General features: G+C 36.0%; 2 protein-coding genes across 6 annotated transcripts in view; one reads left to right on the plus strand and one right to left on the minus strand.

The window, feature by feature from the left end:
- Positions 1 to 18176, minus strand: LOC107748654 (tax1-binding protein 1 homolog A-like). Of its 4 annotated transcripts, none has more exons than XM_016563549.1 (16): positions 18069 to 18176; positions 16740 to 16962; positions 14082 to 14184; positions 13318 to 13508; positions 12616 to 12723; positions 9523 to 9632; positions 8949 to 9039; positions 8686 to 8850; positions 7654 to 7893; positions 7310 to 7486; positions 7039 to 7114; positions 5557 to 5822; positions 4337 to 4423; positions 3418 to 3598; positions 2364 to 2515; positions 2 to 149 (listed from the first exon to the last, which is right to left on the minus strand). In XM_016563549.1, the coding sequence occupies exons 2-16, from the start codon at positions 16932 to 16934 to the stop codon at positions 60 to 62; spliced, it is 2232 nt and encodes a 743-aa protein (XP_016419035.1). In that variant the 5' UTR covers positions 16935 to 16962; positions 18069 to 18176; the 3' UTR covers positions 2 to 59. The 4 variants fall into 4 exon arrangements, with proteins under 4 accessions (XP_016419037.1, XP_016419035.1, XP_016419034.1 ...); XM_016563548.1 differs by having other exon boundaries at positions 16740 to 16966; XM_016563550.1 differs by having other exon boundaries at positions 3 to 149; positions 8695 to 8850; positions 16740 to 16966.
- An 887-nt stretch (positions 18177 to 19063) lies between these two features.
- LOC107748656 (3-hydroxyisobutyrate dehydrogenase, mitochondrial-like) overlaps positions 19064 to 24306 on the plus strand; it is an 18398-nt gene continuing 13155 nt past the window's right edge. Inside the window, exons 1-4 of one of the 2 annotated variants that reach the window (XM_016563552.1) lie at positions 19064 to 19179; positions 19936 to 20096; positions 20220 to 20329; positions 20922 to 21043. In XM_016563552.1, coding sequence (XP_016419038.1) covers positions 19113 to 19179; positions 19936 to 20096; positions 20220 to 20329; positions 20922 to 21043 — 460 coding nt within the window. In that variant the 5' untranslated portion in view covers positions 19064 to 19112. Of the gene's footprint in view, positions 19180 to 19213; positions 19256 to 19935; positions 20097 to 20219; positions 20330 to 20921; positions 21044 to 24306 lie in introns of those variants that run through there. The other variant, XM_016563553.1, reaches the window with a different exon arrangement.

Consider the following 24306-nt stretch of genomic DNA (forward strand, 5'->3'; position numbering starts at 1 on the left):
GTGTACAGTATACATATTGCAAACATAGTATGAGTAAGGTAGCATGGATTTCCAAACATTTACCTGGTATCAAAGCAGAAGCTGGTGTGGCTCTCATTAGATTCCAGGCTCTGATGATCGCAGACTGCAGGGGCCTCACCATCACCTCCCTAAGAAAGACATAAAAACCAAAATGAAACGCACACATCATTTCTTCTTGACTGAGACATAACAATACAATGTTCTTCAGTGGACACATTTAGCTGTCACCTCTCTATTGAGACATAACAGCTAAGATCTCACACAGACACACACACCCACACTTCGGACGAAAAGCCACGCCTGTCTGCACACAGCCGGCTTCCTGCAAAGGTTAATGGGCTTTTAACGCAGCAAACGAGAAAGCAGGAGAAAGGGGTCAGCGCCGATCTGCACCCTCAAATATCACAGGCCGGCACCCCCAGGCAATTAGCATAGCCCTCGTCAACATCTCTCTCTAACGAGCCTCTAGCCTCGTCACTCTAATCCGCTAACGAGCTCAAAAGAGAAAAGCCTTAATTGCCGTTTCATGCAAATTAACCACCTCTGTATTCACCTATGAACTGAGGTCTGAGGGTGCGGGGAATGCAGAGGGCAGTGAGGAAGAGAAGACGGAAAAAGAGTGAATCAAAGAGTTTGAAGTCAAGGAAAGGAAAGGCTGAAAAACAGAAAGAAAGGCTGAGAGAGAGGAAGAAGCAGTGAAGGCTGCTAAAGGGTGACAAAAATACATAGTAATGCCACATATCAGTTTAAAGACTGGCACAATAACACCCAGTTATTAGCTCTGAAACTTACAAAAACGTATAAACTAGCTTTATGGGTACTTTATATTAGGTGTCTTTAACTGTAATGTACTTACATCAAAAATAATCAATTGTTTGGTACAATGTACTTATTGTGTTTATGCTGCATTGCAAATCACGGTAGCACTTTAGTTTACAATCCTGCTCCGCATATACATACTATGTACTTATTATAGTAATCAACTGGGTAATAACTAAGCACTAACCCTGAACCTACCCCTAAACATAACATTAACCCTTGTAGTTACCTTCCTGACATTACCCAGTACTTTCTTAGGCAAGTACACTGTAAGTACATGTAAGTTCACGTGCTGTAAAATAAAGTGCAACCCAAATCACTTTTGCTGCTGTTGAGGTGGGATATGGTTAAGGTTTGGTGGTCTGGTTAGGTTTAAGGTAGGTTAAGGTGTAGGGTTGATGATGTAATTATAGATGTAACTACAGATATTCAAATGTATATTACAGGAAGGTATTTTTAACAGTAAGTACAATGTAAAAACATGATCTATAAAATAAGTGTGTATTCATTTAAATGTAAGTACAAAGTAGTTAAAGACATAAAGACATTAATATAAGGAGGGTAGATTTTATTATAATGTTATGGAGCTTTTGGGTCCTATTTGAAAAAAAATAACAATTTGTCACCCTCATGGCTAACCTGTATGACTTTCTTTCCTCTAAGAAACAGAAAATAAGATATTTTGAATAATGTGCCAGTTGCTCTTTTGTATGCATTCACAATGAATGGTAACTTAAGTTGTCAAGCTTCAAAACAGATGCAAATTCCCCATAAATGTATCACAAAATATGTCTGAACTCTGAAGCCATAGTACTGTATTTTTATGCTTCTATCACCCTCCTTTCACAAATGACACAAAGCTAGATACAACTGTCAAATCTTGCGAAACAAACAAAAAAATTGGGCAGATCATTAAAGAGAAAGGAATAAAGTGAATTTTTGTGAATCATTGTAATAATAGCTATTTTAAGATAATGCTAAATGATACCTTCATAAGTTATTAAAACAAAACTGCAATAAAAAGATTAAATCTTTTGTTTGCTTAAATGTTATGTGACCATTAACCAACATCAGAGAACTATGCACATGCAGATGCAGATGCGTTGTTAAGTTATTGAAATGCAGTATAATATCATTAAAAACACATTTCTGCTTTGGTGTTGATACAGAGGAACGTATCAGTTTTATCAATGGTGCTGTGACCAAAAAGATTGGAAATCAGTTTTAAAGCTTTAACGTCAGAAAAAAAACAAACATCTGCTAAATGTCACTGTAGCATCAGACAGGATGTGTTTTAACAATGTACAGCAGATAAGCAACAGCTTTAAAAATGACACTGTCCAGATTAAAACGCACTCTTCCAATACTATCCATCAAGCTTATAGCAGTGTGAAGTTACATTAAAACAGACCATGCCTATTATACATCTATGTAGCTGCCAAAGAAATATACACAGTAGAAGTTGTTGTGGAGTTTTCAGAATATTTCCACTGCTCTGTCTTTGTGTACGCATGTTTCCTTACGTTAGGCCGCTCTTCAGCGGGATTCTCCAGGCCATCAGGGGGGCTGAGACTGCGTGATGGCTGACTGCAGACCACAGGACCACCCCACGGCGGTGGAGCCAAAGGAGGGGGCCGGCAGGTTTGTTCTGGGGATAATGCCCCATCTGCTCCATCTAAGCAACAACAATTCAGGAAGCTCTGAATAGGGCTGTCACATCACAAAAACTTCTAGTAGTTACATATCAATGTCAATCTTCTCGATACTCTACCAATTTCGACACGACAGCAAAACAAATATATTACACTTATTCATATAAAAATATATACTAAATTCTTTAGTATATATAAATATATACACAATCAAAAAATTTTAATTATTACTTTTATTTAGCAACTATGCATTCAATTGTTTAAAAGTGACAGTAGAAACTTGTTTCACATTACAACAGATTTCTATTTCAAATAAATGCATATATGCAAATGCAAATAAATTTACTTTCTGTTCATCAACAAATGAAATGTATATACTGTATGTAAATATTAAGCAGCAAAACCGTTTTCAATATTGATAATAGAGAAATGTTTCTTAAGCATCAAATCAGCATATTAGAATGATTCTGATGAGTCATGTGACACTGAAGACTGGAGTATTGACTGCTGAAAATTCAGCTTTGATCACAGGAATAAATTACATTTAATATATATTAAAATACAAAACAACTGTGATGCAATACTATTTCACAATTTTACCGTTCTACGGTATTTATGATCAAACAAATTTAGCCTTGGTAAGAGACTTCTTTAAAGAACAACAAAAATCCTACTGACCTGTAATTTGTAACTTTTAAATGGTATTGATTGAATAATTATAAATTATAAATAATTAAGTAAACACTTTTTAAAAAAGTAAATAGTACTCTTTTATTACTTTAGTATGAAACAAATTCAACCATAAACAGGTCATTATAGACAATCAATCTACATTTTTCAAATAATCTAGTAGTTTTTTTTTTACTATACTTACTTTTAAAAAATCATAATAAATAAATAAAAGTAGACAAAAGCGTGCACCCACCCCGGGTCTCTTGCTCTGAATAGGGGTTTCCGTACTGCAGTTCAGCTGGTTGTTGGGGCACCAGTGGAGGTGGAGGTTGGTCTTGTGTATACGGCAGTGGGTATCGCAGAATCATTGGCTCTCTTACGTCTGACCTCCGACTCCCTGCTGCCTCCACTCTGTTCATACACTGCCGCAACTCCTGCAAGAAAAACAAACAGTCAACAAAATATATGATCACAAAGTGAGTTCTCAACATATCTGACAAGAAACACTTATTTATTGCTTACATGAGTAAAAGTAGCTAATACAAATATTGTCAGTGAAATTGCAAAAGATAAAGGACAAACCTGGCTTGATGCTTAAATTACAGCACTCCAATAATCTCGTAATCAAAATTATACACCGGCTATTTAGACACGACAAGAACCTGAATTAAACTTCTTTGGCCAACAATCTTCAACCAAAGAAACTGAAATCTTGAGTACTATATTACCAGTCTTTAAATAGCACTGACACAGTGTATAACTCTCCTTGCTTTTTTTAAACTCTTTTTCTTGTTCTTTCTTTCCTTCTCCTTTGACCTCATATCCGTGAGCCATGATTAGAGGAATTATTCGCACATTTAACATTTAACACAAGTGCTGATGGGTAATCAGGGAGCCGCATGTGGCATTTAGCCGTGACTCTTGGGGCTCAAACATTCACACTCCGCCTGATTTCAGCGTCTTACCTGCTAAGAATCAAATTAAGGTATTTAATATTTAAAGATTCTCATTAACATTTAGAAGATCAAGCTAATAATACCAGCTTTAGAAGATATTGCAGCTTTTTGGATCTTTGGATAGCAAACAAAGAACACAATACTTGAGTATATAACAACAAACTCTTTATAAGAACAAAAATGATAAGAACAGGGTTATACTATAAATGCTCTTACCTTCTCCAGTCTCTCTTTCTCCCTGGTCACCACCACAAGACTCTCCCTCAGAGCAGACACCTCTCTGACCTTCTCTGCCACTTGAGTCTATCAAGGAATTCATACGATTTATTTTGAGTGGCATCTGGACATATGTTTTATAACTGCTCTAAAAACACCACTTGAAAGTGAAGTGTGTGATTCTAAACCACTAAAGGCACGAAACAGAGTTGTTAGTTGCAAGTCCTATAATATTTAAAAACAGATGAGGAGTGGCTATAGATTATTAAGCAAGCATATATAGGCTATTAAGCAATCTTAATTCTGGACTTGAAATGTTGGAGTGTTTCTCAGGACTGTGACATTTTTTGACCAAAAAAACTGAATAAATTTTCCATTCGTTTCGAAATGACTTGTTCAAGCTAGAAACACTAAAAAGTTAATGGTTCAATTTCGAGTTTTGAAAGAAGTCTTGTATGATCATAAAGGCAGCATTTATTTGATCAAAAATACAGTAAAAACATACGCATTGACAATTATTATTACAATTTTAAAATAATTATTTAACATAATATTTAAATGTATTTGAAAATGTAATTTATTCCTGTGATGGCAAAAGCTGAATTTTCAGCATCATTACTCCAGTCTTCAGTGTCACATGATCCTTCAGAAATCATTCCAATACGCTGATTTGGTGCTTAATATTAATATTATTATTTTTAAAATATTAAATATTATAAATTAATATTTTTGTGGTCTGCTGATCTCCTTCTCTTTCTCTCTGTTTGAGTTATCATTGTGTAAATGCTTGTTTGGGTTTGAAGTTCAGTTGAAATGGGTTTACTACGATCTTACCCTGCTCTCCAGCAAACAGTCATAAAGCATTTGGTGAGAGCGTGTGCATGCGTTTAAACACGCTGTAAATAAAAGACTTTCCTTTTGATGGTGTCTCCAGCTTTGTCTAAATACTCAGACAAGAAGAGTCCTTTACGACCTCCTTTCCACTTGGCCAGCTCTGTCCTTAATGACTGCTGTGTTCACACACGCTCACAAGACTGACGGAAATGTGATACCTCAGTGAACCGGACCTAAAAATCAACCCGTGGAAATGTTTGTACGTTTGTGTGCACTGACATCTTATGCAAATGAATGTGTGAGTATCTGTGGCTGGCTCTTCCCTGTGAGGTTGAAGGAACCTGAATCATGTATGTACGCCTCTGTTTGTGTGTGTGTTTACGTACTTTAAACCGCTGCTCCTCACTGGCTAGCAGGAGCTTCAGGTATTCATTGATGGTGTACTGCTCTCTCCATTTCTCCTCCATGCAGGCAAGCTCAGCTTCGACTGACACACTGCACTCCTCTTCCTCCTCGTCCTCATCCTCCTCCTCTTCATCTTCCTCCTCTTCCTCTTTTTTCTCTTCCTTCCCGTCCTGTCCAGGTCTGCCTTCAATTCCCAGTCTCTCGGCATCTCTTTGTGTCACAGGTTTGATCTCAGCAGGATATTGATCTTTCAAATGTGAGAAGTTAATGCATAAGAATTTGGTCACAATATTATAGAGCATATAAAAACATTAGTTTCATTAGTGAAACTGCTGTGCGATGTGACAAAATAACCAATAATAATAATCACCAATGCTGCACTTATTTGATCAAATATACAGTAAAAAGTGTAATATTGTGAAATACTATTCAAATTTAAATGAACTGTTTAGTATTTAATAATATGTTTCATACATTACTCCATTACTAGAGTCTTTAGTGTCACATGATCATTCAGAAATTATTACAATATGCTGATTGATGCTCAAGAACCATTTCTTATTATTAGCAGTGAAAATGGTTGTGCTGCTTAAAGGCAGAGTAAGTGATTTTTCAAAAACACTTTAGAAAACTGATTCGGGCCGAATCGCAAAACAAACTTGTAGCCAATCAGCAATAAGGGGCGTGTCTACTCGTGATGTGGAGGAGAGCGCGTTCAGTGCATGGGACGGACATTAGCCGAGCCGAGCGACAGAAAGATAGAGATGGCGGATAAAAAACAAAAGAGGAAAACGTCTGCGGAAGGATAAGGCAAGAAGTAGGACCCGTGTAAATATCGGATCAGCTTTCCAGCGCTGGAGAGAACTCAAGGAGTGGAGGCCTGCGATCGGACGCCGAGGTTGCTATGTTTCTTCTCAGTAGGTGAGTAACACCGTGTCTACAACAGCTAAAGTCTGCCTACACTGGACGCGATCAAACGACCGTTGAAAACCATTTGAAATTTGTGTCAGCACGTCATAATAGAACCCGGCAGCAGTTTTCTGTCGGGGATTTGTTGCGCCGCGCTGCTCACGTCCGTAGACACGGTGTAACATTGGTTTTGCTTTGTTTCACAGAACTAATCATTGCCTGGGGTGCGTACGTATATGTGGGGCGGAGCTATCAAAATAGGGGCAAGACCCTTTTGGGGTAGGGGCGTGGTTGTTTTGGTGATTTCAATTATCAACATTGGCTACCAGAAATCCCTTACTCTGCCTTTAATTGTGGAAATTGATATACATATATATATTTTTTTTACTTTTTTGATAAATGGCATTTATTTGAAGCATTCATTTACTTAAAAAAAAAACAAAAAAACGTATATATTAATTTTTACTTTTTTAATTAATTTTTAAAGGAGCTAGTTTGACGATGTGTGTTGGGAGTTTAAATGTGTTTCGATTCATTTGTCTCCTTGCCAATACCTGTGGGAGGCGTCTCTGCATCTGGTGTGTGTAACTCCTGTGTGGTCTCTGTAGAGGCATCATTCCTGTTACAGTCCTAAAATATATGTAATACTTTAAGATTTCACACAAAAATATAGGAGTTTTCACAACAGACTTCACTTATAAACCTCAACTAACATACATAAAAACTAAATGTATGATTGCTTAACATCTTGAAGTGTATCATTGTAAGAGTTGCATTTTTTTGTAAAATGAACAACTGGGTAAAGCCATAATTTCAGTTCCTCACCCCCTGCTGCATCTCTTGTTGCTGGGTCAGTTTGGTGACTTGTCTTCGCAAACGTTGGCACTCTCTGTATTTCTCTTTGTAGTGCTCTGCAGCCATATTCAGACGCAGCTTTAGTTCCTCGACCTCTTTTTGTAGCTCCGCCTCCAGCTCTGAAACCACACCCACTCCAGCCCTGCCCTGAAATAAAATAAAGAATAAATAAAATAAAGCAAGAACGCAAGAAAGAGAGTTATCTCACAGTTCACACTGTGTCTAAACATTGCGTCTAAACCATGTGTTCTTCATATTGTTATTAACAGATCTTCATAATTAAATAAACATAAGGGCCAGTTAGTTGTGGTTACCACTTCCTGTGATGCCTGGCTTCTCATCCTGTCAAGCTGATTCTGAGCATGTCTGCATTCTTCCTGGGCTTCAGCTAAATGGGCTCGTAGGTCTTCTGTCTCCTGACGGGCACGGTACAGCTCAGCCATGGTGCGATCTCGCCCGCCGGAGGCATCACGTAACTCAGAACCCAACATGGCGGCCTGCTGCCGCGAGGCCTGGAGCTGCTCCTCAGCTTGACGCAACTGCATTTTCAGACCCTGGAGATGCACACAATGCATTAGGAAGACGAAGTATGATTTATGTGAACAAGCACTATATAGTATATACTCACCAAGGCTGCATTTATTTTATCAAAAGTACTGTAATTCTTCAAAAATTATTTGAATATGCGGATTCAGTGCACAATTATTTTGAGTGCTCAGTTATTAATAATGGTTCTTATTATTATCAATGTTGAAAACAGTTTTGCTGCTTAATAATTTTGTGGAAATCTGATTCTTTGAAGATGAATAGAAAGAACAACATATATTTGAAATATAATATATTTAAAAGAACAACATATATTTGAAATGTAAATCCTTTGTAAAACAAATGTTGTCACTTTTGATCAATTTAGACTTTAAATTTTAGAGCATCCATGCAGCATTGAAGTTTTAAATGTTTTTATATCTTTCTTATCCCAAACATTTAAATAGTAGTAGTTTTTTTATGGTTTTCACAAAAATATCAAGCAGCAAAAACTTGCTTAAACATTATAATAATAAGAAATATTTCTATATTAGAATAATTTCTGAAAGATCGTGGTTGTAATTGCTGCTAAAATTCAGCTGTGCTATCACAGAAATAAATTACATTTTAAAATAGTTATTTTAAACTGCAATAACATTTTTCAATATTGCTGTTTTACTGTATTTTTCTTCAAATAAATGCAGCCTTTGGTGAGCGTAAGAACCTTCTTTTGAAAACATGAAAAAAAATTCATACTTATTCCAGAATTTGGACCGGTAGTAAATATATTTAATGTATTTGTATTTATTCTTTAAATAAACATCTATTACGGCATCAGCGGGGTGTGTGTCCCTCTCTGTGCGTAGCCTGTGCAGTTCCTCCTGGTACTGTGCGATGGTGACCTCTCTGTTTAGCTCCACTGCCTTCAGCATCTGCAGCTCTGCACTAAGTTTAGTGTTTTCCAGCTCGGCACTGCGCACGTGAGACTGTAAGCGTGAACACACAACATGGATCAATGCACGTCACATGACTGATCGATGCATATGATTACAGTTTATAACCTGTAGATACTACACGCACTTACTTTGTAAAGCTCCCTTTCGTCTCTCTCGTTCTTCAGTTGAGTTTGTAGACCGTCCCTCTCAGAAATCACCTTCTGCAGCCTGTCTCTTAAACTGGACGACACAAAAAACTAAATGCACCATATAAATCCTCAACTATAAATCTGCATTCTTATCCTGAGAGTCCAAGTCAAAATCTAATTCAGACTTGAAAAAAATAATGTAAAACGGAAACATTATGGAATAAAATATATATAGGCCTATATATTTAAAAAAATTTGTAGGTCACTAATCATATAATCAAATTTGATCAGATGTTTTTGCCTCCATTGAAACACAAGATGGTCAATGGATCATCTAAAAAATATGAGAACATGATCAGCAGGCTATCTAATACTTTGAAAAAAATGTTTTAATTACCTCAAGTTGTTATGCTGATAAAATAATTAAATCAAATTAAAATAAAAAAATTATTAAATTCAAATAAATACACAATAAAAGCATTTAAAACTAGTTGTCTCAGACTTTTGGACCCTACTTTAAATATGTAAATAATATAATTCTATTCATGTCAGGTAATGTGTGTTCGGGCCTTACCAGTCCAGTTCAGTCTCTTTAAGAACAGCTTTTTGTGTGATTTCTAGCAGGTCCTGTTCAAGTTGTCTGACTCTGGCTTGAGCCTCCTCCTTCTCCTCACGCAAGCCTTTCTGCAATTGGACAGCAAATGCTATCAATCAAACCTTCCAGCCAATCAGAACACTCCAAACATTTTATATATATATATATATAGTAAGCAATTAATTAATATATAAGCAATTAAAATATTTAAGTTAAGAAGAATTTACAGCTCTTATAAACAAGTTCTTCTAACACACAGCATATAGATTAAAAAAATTATTAGAAATTTATTAGGATTGTTACTAGACACAGTGAAATAACAGAGTAATTCATGGGGAATAATAGAGACTTCACAGAATCTTTTGATAATGTGGCAGTTTACAGGAGACTTAACTGAAAGAGAAAATAAATATCAGAAATGCAGGTATTATTCTGATCCAGTCTTTCCCTAAAAAAAACAGTCCATGGCTGAAGTTAATTTCCCAATAGTATGATGTCAGCAGGAAAAGGGGGGGCTTCGATTTCACTTTTGTTGCGGCGGGCTCATAAAAGGGGGGGCTTCGATTTCACTTTTGTTGCGGCGGCTCATATTTAACAGTCGTCATCAGTAAATCACAGTAACATCTGGTTCTGAAAGCACGCATACACGCCTTGTCCTCCGGCTAATCTGGTGACTCGTGGTGTTTTACGGCCGATGATGTTTCGGAATTGCAGCACAGGCAAATAAAATGTGAGGTCGTAAAATTAGCAGCCACAAAATATATACTTATGTTCTCACGATAAAGAGGAAGTCTATTTTCATATGTAAGTTCTGACAGTTTAACAGACACACGCACACTTATGGCATATGAAAGGGTTTGTGTGACTGGGGTGTGAGAGAGAATTATAAAAGTGTTAATGTTTTATTTGTGGTGTTCTTTGTCCTTTGTGACACTCATAATTCACACTTACAGACTTCAGAAGAAACACCAGGGGGCGCTGAAAGACCAGCAAACCAACTGAATCACATCCTGCTGTTTTCTGGGCCCTTTAAGAGTTTAATGTGCTTGTTGTGCAGTCAAACATCAACACCACATCAGAGCCAAACGGAATCTGCAAAGATTTTCTTTTTTTATGCTGAGGGGAAAATCACATTTTGTGAAATGGATTTTACATGGTAAAATGTGGTACATGGATGAAATTAGCTGGCCATATTAAATAAACAATGCAAGGGGTGGGGATCACCACAATATCCTTTGGTATTGATGGTGTTTGCATTGTTTTATTTATTTACTCATTTTTATGCCATCTACCACTCTTTTAATGGTAAGAAAATTTTTTAGAAGTCAGTTATAGGTGATAATTAGGTAAATACATTTAAAATTATATTTAAAAAGGGATACAAGATATAGACCAACTAAATAAACTGCCTTTACACTAGTACACTACTGTTCAAATGTTTGGGGTAAGATTTTTTTTTTAAAGAATTTAACTCTTTGGATGCTTTAAATTCTAAAAATAAACCTAAAAAAAATATTAAGCAGAATAGTTGTTTTGATAATAATAAGAAAGATTTCTTAAGCTGCAATATCAGCATATTAGAATGATTTCTGAAGGATCATGTGACTCTAAGGATAGAAGTAATGGCTGCTGAATATTCAGCTTTGCCATCACAGGAAAATTACAAATTACATTTCAAAATACATGAAAATACAAAATTGGGTAACATTTTATTTTAAGGTGTCCTTGTTACATATGTTACATGTACTTACTATTGTAATAATAATAAATTATGCATAATTAGATGCAAGTAACCCTAAGACAAACCCTAATCATAAACCTAACCATATAAGTACATGCAGTTAATTAATATTACTCAGTACTTAAATGCATAATTTCACTGTAACAAGGACACAAAATTGTAATAATATTTCACAATATTGTATAGTGTATATAGCCTACATCAGAGTACCATGGTATTACCATCTGATACCTGAATAATGATAATACGTCACATTACTATATTTTGTAGTCAAATGAACAGGAATGACAAAAGGTTCAGAAAACACAGACATTTTAAATAAAGGAGCTATTAATAGGAAATAAAAAAATGAGGGCTATTAACATTAACCAACAAAAATGAAAAACATCAATGCATTTATTTAACTTGACATTATAACTATCACACACCCCTCTTTAAACCCCACCCTCTAATGAGACATCAGCCAATCGAATGTTTGCAAACTGCTTAGATATGAAATGATTGGCAAGACTTTGGTTTCTGATAAACAATAACAAAAAAGCTGCCTATTTCAAACTATTTTTATGCTCTTTACAGAGCATGAGGCTGTTACAAAGACAGACAGGACACATTTCAGTTATATGTATCAGGTAGTAGTGACGTATTATGTGTGGTATTTCAAAAAAGAAATCACATACAGCACCTTTAAATATAATCAAAATTAGCAGACGAAAAAGAGAGAGAAAGAGAGCGGGAGAGGGAAAATGGCGTGACTGGCTGCTGTTGTCTCAGTGACTGGGCAGGTCTCCTCCTTTCTGTTGAGTGGTTTTGGTGGACATTAACTCCTGGCTGCGTGCACACGTTTGACGTCACGTCTACCCTCTGTGGTCGACATGGCACTGCCATGATAACAGATGCCCAAGTAAACTTTTCTCTGTCTCACTCTCTTTCTTTCTCGGTTTCTCAAACTCCCAATTCTTTCACTCCAAGTAAATCATCCTCAGCACAGTCAGAATTAAGTATGGATAAATCACATGACTTTATGGGGAAGGTCAGTAATGCACACAGAGACACGCACATGGCCATTATCTGATAAGATAAAGTGCTTTGTGGGAGTAAGTTCACCGTCAGACAAACAGAAAAGCGTTTTACACTTGGAGACAGAAAGTCTTAAAGCACCAATGTGCACAAACACACACAGGAGAGCGCTTTGATGTGCAGATAACTTGAACTTGTGATCTCTGGTGTGTGTTACATGCTGTTTAAACACTGTGTGTGTGTGTGTGTGTGTGTAAGCCATCTTTGCTGCTTCGTTGGTTGGTCACTTTTATGTGCGAGTGTGTATTTAGTACCTGGTTCTGTTGTCTCTGTCTCTCCTGTAGCTGATCTCTCTCCTGTGTGAGGAGGCGTAGTGCTTTCTGCAGTTCTTTGCACTCCTGTTGAACTTCCTCAACACGCTGCTGCTCATACACACATATAAAGATAATAAGCCAAAAAAATAAGACACAAGCTTTGTTCCAAAACCTAGTGAGATGCCTTGCTTCCTACATAGACAGCTGCCGTCTAAGACAGCATCTTACCATAATGGAAGCTCATAAGTGACTGATTTGGAAGGCTGTCTATCTATCTATCCATCCATCCATCCATCCATCCATCCATCAGCATATTAAAATACAGCACACACAAATATTGTGGAAAATAATCCATTTAAATTACACTGCACTATTTTGTTAAAGAATGTTTTTCAGTGCTGAACTAAACAGATGTTTATATATTTTTTAATGTATTCATTTTTATTTACAATTTGTATTCAGATTATAAATAGTGCGTTTATCGTTGACATTTCTCTTTTCCTGTATTTTTCCCCCTGGGATTGTCACAATGCATCATTGCAAACAATACATGCAATTTTGCTTTATAATTTGGATAAAACAAGTTAGCTCAAGAGACAGCATGATTAGGTTGCCTACGTTTTGTATCAAGAGTGCACCTGTGATGCCTTAGGTTTTGGAACAAAGCAGGGATTTGTATTCTTGTTTGTGTGATTTGCATACCTCAAGTAGTCCAGTCTTTGTCGTCACAACCAGTATGTCTGAGTTCCCATCATCTTCCACGGTCAGTAGCTCCTCCCCTGTGGGTGTGGCCGGGCGGAATTGGAATGGTGTGCTCGCACCTCTGATTTCACCCGTGTGTGTGACATAGCAGAACTGATAAAACTCACCATCACTACGGGGAACATAATATCCTAGGAAACAGCATGTAGAGTATTTGATTACAGGTTTCACCATTTTAGATGTATTGTCTTATACTATAACTTACAATAGAAAGGTCATCTGCAAACAAAGTAAAGCAAAAACAAAATGCCCTACAAAATTAAACAAACTAAACAAAACATCAAAGATTCAGTCTGCATGAACTTTCAAAATTTCTGAAATCAAAAATAATGACTCTTTAATTTTTACTTAAATAACAATAAAAAAAACACCCATTTTTAATCATCCAATCAAATAAAACAAAACAAAACATGATGACATTAAATAAAAAATTATTTGGTCTTACTGCGCAAAAAACTAAAAACAATTAACATAATAACATTAATAAAACCCAATTTCACAGTCCAATTAAATTATGATGGATAAAAGCAAGTTTAACCATCCAATCAATTCCTGAAAAATAAAATTATGTCCCACCCTTCACTTTTCTCCTTTTTCACTACATCAAACAGAAGTAAAATAGGTTGCATAGGGCAATACATGTTGACTTTGTGTGTGTGTGTGTATATGTGTGTGTGTGTGTGTGTGTGTGTGTGTGTGTATACCCTGAAAGATGATGGTTCGGTGAACAGTGGATCCCTCAGTGTAGTTTTCAGGCATGGGAGACCAGAGAAACGTGTAGTAGTCTCTCGCACTGCTCCAGCCCACCTAACACACACACACACACACACACACACACACATATAAGAACAGCAAACCAGAAGTGAGTCAGAACTAAAACTTTTGTGACCAGACCAATGAAGGCCTTTGAAAACAGTTACAAGTAAAACGTATAAAACACAGACTAGTTCATTTTGACCAAAACGATACAAGCAAAACTATATAAACACAGAGACTACATAAAATGTTTAAGGATCACACAGTCAAAACAGATGGAAAGAAAGTGAGAAAGAAGAAACATTACTTACTAACAATACATTAAACCTGTGGGAAGTCTTATTACTTTGTCTCATATCGTTTTCACAGGTTATAAATATCACAATAAGCTCAAGGAGGGATGGAAACACTTAGCCTCCTTTCTGAACTTCTTAGCCAGAAAAGGGGGCACAGTGTGTGTGTGTAGGGTTGGAAAAGGAGGCGTAATGGAAAAAAAGGACCTCGAAAAAGGTGAAAATTTTACACATGCTTCAAAGGCGGCTAAAAATTGTGTGGTTACTCTTAAAAGTGTGAGTGTGCATGTGAATTTCATCATTTCTGCCTTTGAAGCACGTGTAAAATTTTCACCTCCATAACCACCCATATTTGTGTGTGTGTGCAAATGAGTGATTGCATGGTTTTTAATGCCGTTTTAAATGAAATATGATGGAAATGAAGAAAAGAATGTAGTCCACCATCATAAACATGTCACATACGGTAACTTCTTACAGTTACAAACAAGACACACACACACTATCAGCAATTTGTCATCGTGATTTTTCACAGCACTACCTGACATTTACTTTGATTACAATATATCACATCTGTAATCTCTTTTTTTACGGAAAGTATTCTGCTTTCATCTGGAACGCAGTCATCTGTGAAGAAATCAACTATTAATTACAGAGAAGAGAAGTAAAGAGGAGAGCAAGAGGAAAGAAAAAGAGAGAAGGAATCCGAGTGTGTTTCAAACAAGCCATGCTTGTACACACATGACCGATAAACGATAAATTAAATAATAAGAGGGCTGATGTAACTATAAATCAGGTGCATAAGAACATGTTCGGCATGTGCGCGACAACTTAATTATATAGTACTTGAGTACACCGAGTGTGTGTGTGTGTGTGTGTGCATGATTACACAGCATTTTTTGTATTGCTTAAAAGTAGCCTATTTTCAACGTGCCTCAACATACTCCTTCATAAAGAGTACTATATTCGTTCACCCTGAAAATTTAAAATATAGGTTTTCTTTTTTTTCTACACACAGGGATACTGCATATACAAACAAAAAAGTTACAGTTAAACATATGTAAAACTTTACATATAAAGAGATAAGATACTGTACAAGTATTTATATATAATTAATGTCATTTAATACGAAAATATCAATTTAATTTAAAACTGAAATTTTGCACATTAAATAAAAAGGGACATTGCAAGTACAAATTAAAAAGCTGCAGCTGATTATTTTTTAGAATTGTACAAATAAAAAGATAAAATACAGTTATTTATATATAATTAATAACATTTAATTAAAAAATTAAATTAATAATTTAAAACAGAAATTTTGCATTTTAAGTAAAAATAAAACAATTATAAAGTGCAATTATTCAAATATAATTAACAACATTTAATATAAATATGTAAATTAAGTTTTGCATGTAATGTAATTCTATTTTAGCTGAGTAAAAATAGAAACAGCAACAACCTCTGCACACAGAAAATTGTTTTGTTTTTTGCACAAAAAAAACACATTGTTAATTAAACTATTATGCAACTCGCTGCTTTCTAGAAGGAGCAGTACTTTCTCTAAACCACCAGAGGGAGCCTGTGGTTCTCTAAGTAATATAAAGCACAGGTTAAGGTGTGTGTACTAAGTGTGTGTATATGCCTGAGGAATAATTCCCATATTACCTCATTAATAATTTAAATACGAGTCCATAGATATTGTCAGAATACATCCAACCATAATGGTCTACCATATAAGTCTGACTAATCTTATCCAGTTATGCATTACACATAGCAGCAAATATCTATTATTATATTAAATCTTATTGCAGAATGCAGATACAAGGATGAAAGGAGAAAATACTAAAGCAAAAGCATAAGGAAGGATTAATTTGTTGTGGGAAACGCCCACAGCATCCAGCACAACAGCCCATGCTATCAATCACACACACACACACACACTCACACCGCAACACTATTCCCCCGTAAACTAACCATCAAAACAACAGGGATATTGAGCGGATTAACCATCTTTTTTCCAATCCACATTTTTCCCCTGCAACCCACCACTCTAAATGCTGTCTGGAAAGATCTGGTTGATTTGAAGTGCCTTTTATACCAGTCATAAACTGTCACTGTATCTTAACAAGACGTAAAGTTTCCGTGTGCTCATTTCCTCTTGATTAAGTGCAAGATTAAATTTCGAGATGAAAGAAGAGCGAGAGAAAAAAAAGTGAGATTAAATCGGGTGGATAGAATTTTCTTACAAAAAGCATTTCTGTGTATGAAAACCTAAATATTGACCAGATGTTAGTGAAATATGTAATGTGTACCAACCTTAAAGATGCCAACCCAGTCTTTGGGATGTGGGGTGATGAAGGGGGTGAGCGTGTAATGACATTCAAGCGCTGCCTGCGGGAGGAAGCTTTTCCCAACATTCTGGAAGATGACATGGGCAAAGTTAGACGTCTCCATGACAACACTTCCTCCTCCACCAGCAGATGCTCCCGTATTACAGGCTGACAACATCATAAGCGCTCAAGGAAAGCCTGTGATTGGTCTACCTGAAACAAGAAGGAATGAAAATTACAAAGAAATAATGAGGTTTAACTGACAGTTTCTCTTTCATAATACAGGCAAGGGATATTGTTCAGTCAGAGAGTCAAATATTGCAAAATAAACCCCAACATGGACTTGTATCACCCTGAATGAGTTTATTATTACCTAGCTCCTTACCAAATAAATAAAAGGACTTGACATAGTGATTTGAAATGTTTTTATCTTACTTTTACAGACCTCAGAGAGCCCTAACACAACCATAGCTATGCAGAAAACATTGGTTTTACAGAATGAAAGGTCAATTTTACAATATGGCCCAGGAATTATTATTGAAGTAATAATTAATAGAAGTCTCTCCTGATTCATTTAAATTCCGCAAAGTTTATATTCTTTATATTTAATGATGCTACTTTGAAAGTGATGCAGCAAAAAAAAAAAAAAAAGTTTACACTGAAAATTGCATGACGGTGTGTTTAAGCAACACAGAATTTGCAATAAACTATAGGTCATTCTACTGCATTTAAATGTTATTTAGATGCTTAAATATTTTTGAGCTGACATACATTTGGTTTATGCCCATGTGCAGCTGCATGAAGAAGACCTGCCCTATTCCAGGCCGGATGGGGCGATGCCGAGCAGGCCTGTATGCATGGCACTGCTGGTGCTGCTGTCATCCCTGTTCAGGCCTTTACCGTCAATGACAGCTCGATTCAATACAGCAAATTACATATTCGCACTGAACTCATTATATGATGGTTTAAAACATAACATTCCTTGTTAATCATACTAACGTAAAGCATGTTTGCTTAAACCGAAAGCAACTTTCTAGATATATTTCACTTGCATCATGTCGCTAACAAGTCACTGCGGATTTTAATGGTAGTTACAAGTACACTAAATGATGTAGCATTTTTCTATACATGCAAGTTATTTATTATACGACGTAAATTACTGGCTGTGGCCTTAGAGGATGAGCTGATGAGTTTTATTAATTCCACTGCAAGCCCACCCCTAAATACATCGAGATGGACCGCATGCAATTCCAACATATATTTCCAAGATTATCATTATATATCTTATAGTCGTCCCTCAATAAGTCCGTTATACCTGTAATCCATGTTTACTTGAAGATCTGTAACTCTTGTTGTATAGATTGCTAGATAACGCAGATGGAGAGTGTCTCTGTCATGTAGCTGAACCGGGTGTCAACATGTTTTGAGAATCTAGAAACGTCATCCTACTTCCGGTCGGTTGCGCACTGTGATTGGTTTATTTACTCTTGTCACCGAGATCCGTGTTTTATCATTGGTTAGTGAATAACCCCGACAAAATAGAGATGGGAGGTATGATTCTTTTCAGAGAATCGGTTCTCTCAAACAACAACTCAACTCAACTCAACATCATTTTACTGATTCCGTTCGATTCGTAAACGAATCATTTAAGTCCGACTCCGTTTCAGCAAACATACGTGGATATTATGGAAAAATGCCAAGCGTTACTTAAGACGTTAAACGAATATGGTTATTGTATGCAGATATTATAGTTTTAGGAAACGTTTGATCATTTAATATGTTAAGAGATAGCTAAAACGTCCTAGACACTATATTGTATAAGCATATAAAAAGTATATCTAGTTATGTAGTATATTAAGTATATCTCTGAATATCAAATATGTCTATGAAGATGTTTATAAACTCTATGAAGTAAGCTACCTTTTAAAGGAAATGGTGAATAGTCCTATTTGTGAAATGATCAGTGTGTACTAGAAAAAAATATTCTATTATTTATTTATTTTTCAGCGTTTGTTATTGAAAATATTCATGTATGTGTAATATTATGTAGAACAACAACGAAGAGATTTTAGCACAAACTGTCATTCTTTGATTTGGGCAACATGGTCATAAGTTCACTTAGAAGCCTAAAGCGTCTAGCCATTCTTAATCTTTTAAGAAGTATCATCTTAATTCTATTCAAAGAAATCACAGCAGCAACTCTGGGAGAAACTGCATGATATCTCGATGACGATCTCTATCTAATTGGTTGGTACGCAAATCCTTATCAGTGATTGGAGGAATGTTGCTGTCAATCATAGGACCCGCCTCCTGAGTTCCTGACTGGTATTGTCAGGAGCTGAGGTCAAGAGAAATAAGCATGGCCGCTTTGTTTAGAGGGTATCGGAATTTGTATAAAAGCAATAAACATGTGGAGCTCACTTTGGGTATGTTGTTTCCTTATTAATTATCCATTGACAGACCAAGGGGGCTAAAGCGCCGCTAATGTTATTGCAAAGAGCGGTATGGAAATGTTTTTTTTTCATCTGTTTTGTTTGTCAGTCTGCAAAATATGTGAATATGTATGAAGTATGCTTGGACATATATGTAAAAGTATATAAACAAACATTGTGCACAATAAGCAAGTCACTGTTTACTTTTTGAGGTTCAGAAATGTTGTGCAATGCATCTGGTGTTTTGGAGCTCATAGGTTAAACTACAGTTAAAAAAATTGTTTTCAGCTGCAAACTATAAGCTAAATAATAAAATAAACTGTGTTATCAAATTAAATACACGTCCTAGCCTTCTCACCAGGTTCCGCTTTTGTCACCTCATTTAGTAATTTTAAATGTTTATTTTGTCTATATCAGTTTTTCTCTTAGAGTTCAGTTAGAGTTTTTCTTTAAGCATCTGGATCTGTAAGGATATGAAGGTCTTTATAAGCAATTGATATTGAGGGTTAAGAAATCTTGCAAAGACTTCTCAATAGTGCTCAGTGTGTTATTCCATGTATTTGATGTTATACTGACATTGATTTTTACAGAATTGCTCCAGTAAGTCTCTGTTTTATAGACATGATAGGCTAAAAAAAATCTTCTGTTGCCAGTTTCAGTGCACTCTTTGACTATCATAGCTTTCTGTGTCTATAGGGAGGATTTTATTTTACTGTCATTTATGATTTCTGTCTGTGTGTGGTTTTTCAGTATCCTGTAGATCAATGGCTTCCAAGACCCCAGTGGGTTTTATTGGACTGGGTAACATGGGGACACCTATGGCTAGAAACTTACTGAAGCATGGGTATCCTGTCATTGCTACTGATGTCTTCCCAGAGTCTTTCAAGGAGCTTCAGGACTCAGGAGCACAGGTATAAGTATCTGTTTCTCAAACAATGCGCTAAAACAAAATCTATCACCATCTTTCCTACATCTAGACTGTACAGTTCTGTGAATGAGGCTGTGCAAATAATTACCCTTGCTTGTCCTCCCAGATCCTGGATTGCCCTGCTGAAGTGGCTGATAAAGCTGACCGCATCATCACCATGCTACCGTCCAGCCCCAACGTCATTGAGGTTTACACAGGACCCAATGGCATACTTAAGTAAGTCCTTTCACATTAAACTCTCAACAGTGTTAAATTCGATACTGACTGAATTTTAACATATTGGAGAAACTGTTGTCCTACATTACCAAAATTAGTCTAAATTGGATATAAATCTGCACAGCATGTGTCTGTATTATTTATAATGATTAAGAATAGTTCAAGATTAAGGAGTTTCCACTGACTGTATGATTAGTACAAGTCTAGGCTTAATCTAGTAGTTCTTTTAAATCTTCCTTAATTCCAAGAAATTCTGGTCTGTAGAAGGCAAATTTACAGACCCCAAACTTTTGAATGGTAGTATATAGTGCATTCATAATTTTTTCCAAATGAGATTAAATGAACTAATTTTGCGTAATATTTATTGAATATACAGTATATTATACAGCAATTTTAAATGTTTTATTGTTTACCTGCATGGCATGTTACCATTAACAAACATCAAAGAAGCATGAGCATGCAAATGTGTATAAAACATAGTAACATGTCTAATTTGGATTTTGCAACAGGTTAGGCTCATTTAAATATTCCTGGGCTTCTTGTTATGCTGATATTTAACATTCTTCTGTTTGATTTTGCACTCTTCTTTAAGGAAGATAAAAAAAGGCACCCTTCTGATTGACTCCAGCACCATCGACCCTGCAGTGTCCAAAGAGATGGCCGTTGCTGCTGAGAAGATGGGAGCAGTGTTCATGGATGCTCCGGTGTCAGGAGGTATGACCGACCTGAAAACAACCTCTAATTACCATCTACGTAATAGGCGCTCAGTTTGGTTTAATGACTGAGCTGTGTTCTCACTAAGGCTTTTATTGTGGTCAGTAGGTTCACAGATGTGCTGAACGTGTCTCGGATTGTCAGTTTTTATTTTGTACTAATTTTAATTTCCTGTACCTATAGAAGCTTGTTCTTATGGCTAATGCTCTACTCGCAGATAAGTTAGATATTGCAACACAAACTCTAGAAGTTTAAATTCTGTAATTTCTGTTTTTTAATTTGTTTAAATTTATATGGAAATGTTAGTTCCTTTTAATGCACATTAGTGATTGAATTTAGGTTTGTACTTGTTTACCTTAGTGTCAGAATAGCAGAATAATTTCCTGTAGAGTTAATTGAGACAAAGAAACCTGCAATTATACAGAAACACAAACACACTCCCGTTATATTATGCAGATTCTCTGGGAAGGCTCTGTGACAGGGCCTTTAATGGCCTGAGCCGTTATGGAGGACAACGCTGTCAGTAGCTTTCACTTTGATGGAGCCGTAATGTTGGCTCTCCCAGTCCAGGGCCTTTCATGTAGATAAAAGGCCATAAAGAGCTGAGAAACTGCCGTGGACAAGCACATGTTTAAGATGCACAACTTGTGTGAGTGGGGAAACTCCTCAGGCATTAAAGGTTTGCTGGATGTATGTTTACTGATTGGCGTCTGTAGTGCAGACAAGATTTTAAAGAGCCTGTGTGTGGACTAGGCTATAAAAAAGTGAATGGGTGTATGTTCTCAAGCCCTTGGACTAGACTGTGATCTAATCCTTCTTTAACATCTTAGCGGTGAGGATTTACCATTTTCCTCAGATTATATCCTTTCCTTTTGGAGTTGAGACTTGTAACAAAAACTTTTTGGGGAAAAAAGATCATAATGCAAAAAAAGCCCAAAATGTATTTGAGATTTAAAGAAATACTTCACCCAAAAAGAAAAATGTTATTATTCACTCAGCCTTTGCCATTCCGAACCCTTATGATTTTTCCCCCCTGTGGATTATTATTATTTTTTTTTTAAGATTGATCTGGGTCACTCTTTTCAATATAATGAGAGTGAATGAGGACTAAAAAGCACAAAGGTGACAAAAATATGTATAAAACTTGTGCACTTTATTCCAAGTCCTTGGAAACCATAAAATAGCTTGTTGTGGAGAAATGGCCAAAATTTAAGTCATTATTAATTGATTTATTCAGTATTTCTTCTTTTTTTTCCCCCAGTGCCTGTTTATTGCAATTGTACAGACAAGAGCAAATTTAATTTTAGAATGAGCTATCCCTTTAAAACTTTTTGGGAGGGCAAATTTGGGGATTATTTTATTGTATTTTATTTTTGCAAAAAGTTATTGTTACAAGTCCAAGGCCAATTCATTTGGCAAAAAAAGCCAAAGTCAGGTCAGATGTATTTTATAGACTCCATTAAAAGTAATAACAAATAAAAAAAACACAACACTAAAAATAGGATGAAGCAGTCAACATTGAATAAATCCAAAAACAGTACACGAAAACAGTAGATAATGACCTCTACATTAAGAGAGAGTTTATATTTATCAGTTGTGTGGGGCAACAGATAGTTTTTCATAGCCCAAATGATCACATTTTTATCAGGTCTATGGGGAGCATTTATCAGACCACATTACAAAACCCAGCAGCACTAGTACTTAAATAAACAGTGTGTCCAGAAGGTGGCACTCCAGCCATCATGACGCCATTGTGTCTGTTCTCAGCAATCTCCCATCTCCTGTCCTCTCACATAAACTCTCTGTTGTGGAAAGGAGAATTTGCATGTGTGTGAGATCATGTTGTATTTGATATAATTTTATACTCTCGGTTTTGTGTTTCTCTCTCTGTGCGTCACTAAGGTTTGGCACATCAGACTGTGTTTCTCAAATAATACATTCATAAAATGACGAACAAACTCTCTGTCTCTCTCTCTTTTTCGCTCTCTTTGTCTTTTTTTTTTGCGTAGATTTGTAATAAACTCAAAGGCACAAACCTCACTGTCTGCTGTTGCAGAATTGGACCCACAACAAACCCCCGGCTAGCGTCACACGCTCTGAAACGTGGGGTGTGTGGCCATTGCCGCGTCTAACAAGTGCTTGGCTAGTTAACAATAATTACCCACATTCCTTGGTTTTTGCTGAGATTGCGGCCAGCCACATTGTCGCTCACTCTCACTATGCAGCTCATGGTGGGAAAACTTTGGCTTTCTGTGCGAGAGAGCATTTGTGTCACAGTTTTGTGTGTGGTGGGACTGGGTTAGATCTGGTTTTGTTGGGCCGTGTTGGTGCATTGCTGTCACGGTGTCTTAACCTCAAGTCAGAGCGGTATTTACTAATGTACGTAACTCATAATGTACATTTTTCTAACGTGGTCACTTGCCATATTTGGTTTAAACAGTTCAACTCCCCTTTGTTTTCCTTGACTTAATTTTAGGCCATTTCTGAATGTGTGAAATGATCTTCTTTCTTCTCTCCTCTCATTTATTATCACTGATCTAACAGCCTGCATGCATGAGCCGTCTCGATGGAACAGCCTTCACCCATCAGGCCCACATGTAGATCAGCGCTAATAAAGGAGAAAATGACAATCTCTGGCTTTCAGATGGTCCTTTCAAAATGCATTAGAAGTTTAAAGTGAAATATTTCTGTGTCAAGTCCCTCGCGTGACCAAACAGGCTTAAAAAGAATATTTTGATTCTATTATTAAATGATTGCTTTAGTCAGATCAGTTTTGACTATTAAATATTATTGGGCTTTTTTCATCCGTTTTCTTACATTTTCATACTTAGCAATGATGTCTCATGCCTAAAAGTTTATTGTAGGTATATCTATGCCAATTTTATTAATATACTGAAAATTAACATGCGTATTATGTTAATTTTACAAACTATTATTATGGCATATATAATAATAAAAAGGGCTGCCATTTAAAAAAAATATATCCTTATTTTACTTTTAATAACAACCATTTACAACAATGGACAAAATGTTCTCTTATTACATAATAAATCAGAAATTAGTTGCCAATCCAGACAACTAATAAAACATAAACCGATTTATATAATATATGTAATAAATTCCGTTTCTGTCTGATTTCTTTCTGAATTATTTTATTATGATTATTATTTTATTATTTATTATTTTTTCATTTGCATATATATATGTGTATATGTGTGTGTGTGTGTGTGTGTGTGTGTGTGTATATATATATATATATATAT

The sequence above is a fragment of the Sinocyclocheilus rhinocerous genome, unplaced genomic scaffold (genome assembly GCF_001515625.1).
Source record: "Sinocyclocheilus rhinocerous isolate Xijiao unplaced genomic scaffold, SAMN03320098_v1.1 scaffold499, whole genome shotgun sequence".
Taxonomy (NCBI): Eukaryota; Metazoa; Chordata; class Actinopteri; order Cypriniformes; family Cyprinidae; genus Sinocyclocheilus; species Sinocyclocheilus rhinocerous.

What these genes read in the sequence shown, in the direction of transcription:
- LOC107748654 (XM_016563549.1), bottom strand. Translation starts at nt 16,934, where the DNA reads ATGATGTTGTCAGCCTGTAATACGGGAGCATCTGCTGGTGGAGGAGGA. An exon ending in GACAGAGACAACAGAACCAG is followed by an intron (nt 9,633 to 12,615) that starts GTACTAAATACA and finishes GTCCAATTGCAG; the next exon opens with AAAGGCTTGCGTGAGGAGAA. An exon ending in GTGAGGAGCAGCGGTTTAAA is followed by an intron (nt 4,424 to 5,556) that starts GTACGTAAACAC and finishes ATTCCTTGATAG; the next exon opens with ACTCAAGTGGCAGAGAAGGT.